Raw genomic sequence first — 7,611 nt, forward strand, 5'->3', positions numbered from 1 at the left:
TTATCGTTACTTTGTTTTTGATGCACATAATGACAGTAAAACTTTCTTATGTCATCATTGCAACAGTGAGAAGGCAACTTTCATTACTAGCTGGTCTACACTGCCATCTTGTGTTTTATCATGAGCATGACCCAATCGTTTCTGCAATTTAGTGCCCATTAAACCAGAAATTAAGTGTTTTTTATCGGGCCATCAAAAGACGGGGGAAAGCGAACCAAGTCCATTGCGGAAAATGGGATGTTTAATCTTTTTGAAGAGACTTTTGAGGCGCCAACATCATAGGCTCCATAAGAACACCACGTGACCGGTTGGAACGGGGTGAAAGTTTCAAAACGAGGCAAAGCGGAAGTTCAATCAGAGGAGACGAGAGTTGCTATGATAATGGCGATTCAGCAGAGGCAACGACTAGGGTTAGCAAGCTTAACTTTAAGATTTAAACCTCGTCTATTCTGCAGTTTAGTCATTTTAGCCCTTTATCTGACGATTCCAACCGTGTCGGGGAAGCGGGACAATCTGAAAGTCATCACTGACGGAAACTGGGAGGAAATTCTAGCGGGAGAATGGATGATTGAATTGTGCGTCGCCGCCCTCATCTAAGTTTCTTGCACTGACAGCGTGTTTGTATACAATGTGACAAGTGGACTCGCTATCTAGCTAGCTAATTATCAGACTTCATTCAATGCGATTCACTTAACAACATTTGCTTCGCAACAGTTGAAATATGTACGAGATGCCGTTTGATAAGAACAGATGCCACATATACACGAGTTTAGTTTATGTAGTTTATCAGTGAAACTGATTGGCTTCGTTATCTGGCAAAGTTAACAGTCTAACTAAGCTTACATTATAGTACTATACGCTGTATAATGATATTACTGTAGTAGCTGATATTACACTCATCTTCCATTGGTCACTGATTAGTTTGCTTGCATCGGCTACTGCTACTGTAACTTATTTACGTAATGTGAGTAGCCATGGCAAAGGCTGAAACCTCAAACCATATTTTGGGCAGCGAAATTACGACACATCTTTACTGACACTTGTATTTCTGAGGTAATATGGGTTAGCTTAGCCAAAGTTATGCTGTAGACCGGGCGTAGATCTTTTATCTAAGTGTTGTCTATATGCCAGTAATTTTGTTGTGGTGGGGCTGAGAGTAATGTCGTTTGTTTGTTCCTATAAGTTTCGCGCCCTGGTGTCCGGCATGCCAGCAGCTGCAGCCCGTGTGGGATGAGTTTGCAGATTGGGGCGAGGACATGGGGATCAATGTTGCGAAAGTGGACGTCACTGAACAGCCTGGTATGTCGTGCATGTCCCTACATAGGTTGGGTTCTGTGCTTGAAATGTGTATTTGAGGTTGCATGTGTGTGTCTACCTTCGCTAATTTTTTTCTTCTCTTCGCTCCATAGGTTTAAGTGGCAGATTCATTATCACGGCACTTCCGACCATCTATCAGTAAGTCAGACATTAACTTAAGGATACCAGTTAAGATATGTGCTTAGAGCACATCCCAACCACAGCACGTATCCTATGCTGCTTACTACTGTATAACTCTCAGAAAATACTTTGAGAGCTAGCAGAACTCCTTTGTAACAGAACTCGAGTAACCAGATACATGGCTGTGTACAGTGCTTCCTGCCAGGGGGGGGCTAGAGAAAGTATGCCCAAATATAGGTTAACCACAGCAGCAGTTCCTGTCAGCGCACAGCTAACGCCACTAAGGTGTTTAACACTCTTATGACTCATACATATCAGCCTCTGTATTAGCAGATATTTGCTATAACGCTTAACGTGTGTGCACCAGACCTTTCTATAAAGTAGTGTTCGGCTTGACGCATGTGGCTGTGTTTTCTACAGCCATTCACCTAAAAGCACTCTGTGTATTTCAGCTGCAAAGATGGAGTGTTCAGGCGGTACCAGGGTGCCCGCACTAAAGATGACTTCCTCAGTTTTATTGATGAGAAGAAATGGGAGAGCATTGAGCCTGTGTCTTCTTGGTTGGGGCCGTCTTCCTTCCTGTGAGTATATATTTGTATTTCGCGCCCTGTTGAGTGCATGCAAGCAGTATAGGAAATGTTAATTCCGCATCCAAATATAGCTATGCAGTAAAACACTGTCAGTGGTACAGGACTTCTAAGGTCAATTTACCTGCCAGTGGCCATAGACAGGCAGTAAGTAGTTAAGACATATTTTGACTGTGCTAATTGTGAATAGGGGCTTTGGCAATTGTGGCATTTATCTCCGCTTTTGCAGCATAATTATGACAGCTTCATCAGGTAGCAGGTGATTTACTGTGTGTCAGAGACAAGAAGCGTTGAGAATGTGAAACATGTGTGTTAGAGGGCCTACCCTTATGAGTATAAAAATGCTCACTCTGTTTAAGTGTAGTGTTTTGGTCCTCCCGCTGCATCAGCACCTCTTTGACATACTATTTTAGCTCTCCATAAGACTTAGGTCTATTTAAAGATTGCGTGAATTCATGCTTAAAGTCGTCTTTCCTCTTTCGTTTACAGAATGAACGCAATGTCTGCTCTCTTCAAGCTGTCTATGTTTATACGGGTAAGAGCGGACTGCCGCAGATTGCTTAGCTGATTCCCCTCCATTTCATAACCTGAGTTATACTAATTTTATGACTTTGATATTGTTTTAGCAATCTTTATTATATTTTGAATGATTGCATAAAATATTAGCATAGTCTGAAACAGTATTTGCTCTGAGCTTTGACAAAGGAGAGGTACGATTTTGAATATCAATCGCCAGAGTTTTAATACTGTACAAGAAGGATTATGTTTTGCAAATAATCCTTTAAACTCCATACTGCCAGGGTCAATTCCATGTCAATCACAGGGATAGGTGGATTATTCTTTGTGTTCATAGGTCATTGTTTTCAGAAGGACTTGAATCGAACCGTAGTTTTAATGGAGCTTCCTCAGTCAAATGCAGCATGTCCAGTTGAACAGACTTTTTTATGTTTGGCTGGATGGATCTGGAGATGAATTCACCAGGAATACATTTATCAGTACTTTCTTAAGCCCTATAGTTCTATAACACATCTTGGTACTCTTTACTCTTTAATGTAGGAATTGCTTATCTCTGCTCTCACCATCGCTCCTGTGGCCCTCAAAGCTTCAATTTTGTAGTGAATCAGAGAGGGAGAGCGAGACAGAGAGCGAGACAGAGAGCGAGACAGAGAGCGAGACAGAGAGCGAGACAGAGAGCGAGCTTGAAAGCCATGGAAAACACCCTTCCTGCTATTACCACAGATCGTGTTACTGATAAAGTCTCTTTTTTTCCCTCCTCTGCAGCAATGCCATAACTACATGACGGAACAGCTGGGTGTTCCTGTGTGGGGCTCCTATGTCATCTTTGCTCTTGTGACTCTGTTCTCTGGCCTGGCTCTGGGACTGGTAGGTTCACACTCAAACAATACTGAAGCACTGTGTCAGATGTTCTCTACAGAGCAGTCATTGAAGCGCCATTTGAATGGCAAACAATAGGAAAGTAGGAGTGATAAGAAGGAGAACTTGAGAATTTGTGATTCATAGGGTCCACTGTTCCACCTATATCTCATTTCTCCCTCCCTCCCTCTCTCTCTACCTCTCTCTCTCTCTCTCTCTATCTCTCTCTCGCTCTCTCTCTCTTTCGCACACACACATACACACACACACACTCCCACCTTGCCTTCCTCAGGTCCTTGTGTTCATCGCAGACTTTGTTTTCCCGTCCCGGCGATTCACTGCTGCACCACACTACTACCATAGTAAGTCTTCCATTACAACCGACATACGTGTTTAAAACAACCCAGAGAATGTTGTTAAAAGCTCATATGTCCCTGACGCTCGGTCATATTCACTAAAATGAGAGAGCCGTGTGACGTAATCTGCCATTTTGGTTCCCCTCCCTTGCAGAGAGGCAAGCAGTGGAGCAGGCCCGACTCCTACAGCAGCTGGAGGATGAGCACATGGCCGACGGAGAGGAAGAGGAGGAGGACGAGGAAGAGTACGAAACAAGAGGACAAGAGGATGATATGTGGAGACAGAGGAGAAGAGGATCTTCTGAGGGATGTACAGAAGGATTTGGTGAGGACACGGTAAGAAAAAGGGCTGTTTAAGGCCCTCGAGAGGAAGAAGACGAGGACTCCTAGAGGCCAGGAGGGGAACTACGACCTTCACCCCCCCCCCCCCTTTTTTTTTTTTTTTTTCCCTTCCTCATTTGGCAAGTTACTGAATGCACAGAAGTGTGTGAGAATGCAGAGAGACCTGCCACAGCAAAAGAGTTCACAATGCAGAGACCATGGTGACCTAACATGGTGCTGTCACGATAAGTAGCGTCACCATGACGACACTCACAGGGTCTAACAGAGAAATTTCTCATTGTGGGGTACTTCTCTCCTGAGCGCTCTCTTTTCTACCGGGGAGAGAAAAAAAAAAAAACAAGCACTCCCTTCCTCAGATATTTCTTTTTCTTCCTTTTGATGAATGAATAAATGAGTGAGCTAGGTTTGGATCTCAAGAGCAATGCAAATTCATGTTTTACATATTTTATTATTTGAATTTTCTTTTCAAAAACCCTCCAGCTTACTAATACCAGCTCTTATTGTTTGGTTGCATTGAGAGTTTGTGTGTGTGTGTGTGTGTGTGTGTGTTTATTTTCACGGCTGGTCTTCCACTCCATTAGGGTCCTTTGTGAATGAATGTGTGTGTCTAAAGGGAGATACCAATATTAACTTTAATAAAAAACACCCATGAGTCTAACCATGCCAGATGGAATAGTTTATCACTAAGTGTGTAAAACTGGGAAATTCTGGGATTTTAAACCAGAGTTGGTTCAGTGAATGAGTGGTTTACACTCTCAGTCTGAACTGTGTAACCTCTGGTGGTGGGGGCCTGGGTTCTGCTGCCTAATGTGTAGTATTTATCCACAAAATTACAGATATGGCTTTTTTACAGGTTAATTAGGAAACTGTTTAATAACCTGGGCATAGATCCTTACTGTTTAATAACCTGGGCATAGATCCTTAACGGGGTTTTTTTTTTTGAGCTTTGTGTATAAATGATATTTTATTGCTTGTTGTTTGAGTCATCACTGACTTTAAGAATGCATGTTTAATGCAACTGGAATTTCCTAATGTCGTATTAACTTTTATTTGTTGTTGTTTTTTTTTTTTTATTATCTTGTCTGCTTTGTGGTTTTGCTTTTCTTGCTCATTATTTCTCGGAAAAAAAAAAAAAAGACATGATGAAGAAAAAAAAAAAAAAAAAAACCCAAACAGTGTTTTATTCACATCGCATTGAGCAGATGCAATGCTTTGCTTTGTTACAGGCAATATTACATACTGTAAACAAGTCCATTTTTTTTTTTCCTTCAGCAATAGATCTAAAACATAACTCGTCAATGCTCTTACTGGGGATCTGTTTTGCTCGGATGCCTGCGTAGGGCCTGGCAAAACGAATGGAAAAAATCAGTCACAGAATCATTTTCCACGCACGGATTCTTTACCCCTATATCTTTTTTTTTGTGTGTAATTTTCAGAGCTGGTTCTCATCCAAAACCTTTGTGTTCTCTCCTTCCTTACACTAAGTGTCAGTTGTCGGTGTGTGTTCTGATGAATCCATGGTCGTTGGTTGCCAAAGAGGCACAGAGTGTTTGATATTTTCTGTCTGTTTTAAATAACCTTTTTCAGTCACCCATGTGTCAATTCACTGCTATATGTGGGTTTGAGCTTGTAAAACTCCCTAGTTTCCTTTGAACAGTGGCCCTGGATGTGAACTACCGCTGAACTCTTTCCAAATGTCTTTTGCCTTTTTTTTTTTTTTTTTTTTTCCGATGTGTGGATGAATTTTTATTTATTATTTGTTGTCATTCGTACTAGATTTTCTTGTTTTAATGTATTTCCTTGATCCAGTTTGAGAGTGGACTACCTACATTTCATGCTACAAATATTCCATATATACAGTTATATTCCACAGACCAGTATTCTAGCAAAGTTTCCACTGCAGTGTCTCTGTAAAACCTGGTCTAGAAATCTACTTGATTGAAAAACTTGACTGAATGCATTGATGGTTAGAAGAACCAAAATTGCTTTGAGGAAAGTATTTAGATTGGTGGTTTACAGAGAACAGTTATGGATGTAAATATGTATGAGAGGTCCAGAGATGAGGTCAGAATTAAACACAACCTACGAGCGTGTGTTTGGCTTACAGACTTTGTAGAAGCATTTACCTCTTCAGAGATGTGACACTCACACAACAGAGTTTCTAATGGATTGAACTATGTCACTGTAAATAAAATCATCATGATTAAAAACAAGCCTCTCTTGTGATTTTTATTATCCTGTTGCCATTCTCTGTTATGCTTGGGGCATGAGAACGATTGAATTCATAAATCTGTATGTGGGAAATTAAAACCAAAGGATCAAAAGTTGCCACCCTCTCACATTTCTACCAGTGCGGACGTTATGTGGGACATACCATACCACAGATGTTCAGTAGGGGGCAGTGTGCCATAACTATCAATGGTCCTTAAAGAAAAAAAGACTAATATCAGAGGCTAACAAACTGAGTAAGAATTCTGTTTGAAGGCATGACACAGTGTTACATATATTATGAAGAGAAGCTGCTTAAGAAGCAGTTAAAACACGTTCCCTCAGGCTGTTAAGGGGTGCTCTATAGTCGTTCCAATATAAGTAACACTCCTTAAATATAAAGGTTGTAGAGGATAAGAGCTAAGCACATAATATATCAACACACATCTCTATGTAATTCGGCCAGAACTTGGTGATGGTTTTGTGTTACAGTGTTACAGAACTATTACTATTGTGTAACACTATTACAGAATAGAATGGCTACTGGGTATGGCTGTGTTCAGGTAAATTTAGCATGATTCTAACCCTTACTCAAATCTTATACTTAATATATTTGCTCTAATAATAATTACTAAGAGTAATTCTGATGTATAAATGATGATTTATGAGAACTGAATTACATGTGAAGTTTTCCTCTGAACAGTTATGTTTTGCGGCATGATAAACCGGTTGGTTTTGTTACCTTGTCCGTGGACACATTCTGAGAGGGTTAAAATGTGCCATAACATGTGTGTCCACGTTCCCTCACTCACTCTCTCTCCCCTCTGTATTTCTGCATGACCCATGTTCGTCCCTTGTTAAAACCGAAAACCCTGATTTTCAGCTCTTCTCTGTGGATTAGGGGAAGGAACAGTAGTGTGCAGTAATGAATGTGATGGTAACTGCTTGGGTGAGTGTTCCTATACACACGCTCTGGTTAACACGGCTAAGCCATCGGCCCCAACCCCCCCACCCCCTCACCCCCGGGCCTTGACCGGCCCCTACCATTCAGGGGCTTTCCCAAATCCTGCCCGCTCTTTCCCAATCAAATCCTCCAACCCCTCGTTCTTCAGGCATGCCATGAATTCAGCTGCACTGATGCCATCACAAAAAACACATTAGCCGGTTCCTGTGCCGGGCGGTTTAGAGCAGTGACTATGTACAATTAACACACATACCACAGTCTGAGTAGCTGTTCTCAGTCATTCTTTTATTTTTGAACACTGCAACCAGGCATGCAAACTTCAGCAAGTAACACTGGAACCACA

The 7,611-nt window shown here is 41.4% G+C and overlaps 1 protein-coding gene across 1 annotated transcript; it reads left to right on the forward strand.

Annotated features, from left to right (window-relative positions):
* The first annotated feature begins 381 nt into the window (after positions 1-381).
* On the forward strand, positions 382-4,163 carry tmx1 (thioredoxin-related transmembrane protein 1). The gene is given in 9 exon segments (XM_030772360.1): positions 382-410; positions 456-575; positions 1,184-1,299; positions 1,410-1,455; positions 1,890-2,018; positions 2,514-2,559; positions 3,306-3,407; positions 3,691-3,760; positions 3,909-4,163. Coding segments are annotated over 9 exon segments (894 nt in total). The 3' UTR covers positions 4,145-4,163.
* Positions 4,164-7,611: the final 3,448 nt, after the last annotated feature.

This window comes from Chanos chanos, chromosome 4, assembly GCF_902362185.1.
Source record: "Chanos chanos chromosome 4, fChaCha1.1, whole genome shotgun sequence".
NCBI classification, from domain to species: domain Eukaryota; kingdom Metazoa; phylum Chordata; class Actinopteri; order Gonorynchiformes; family Chanidae; genus Chanos; species Chanos chanos.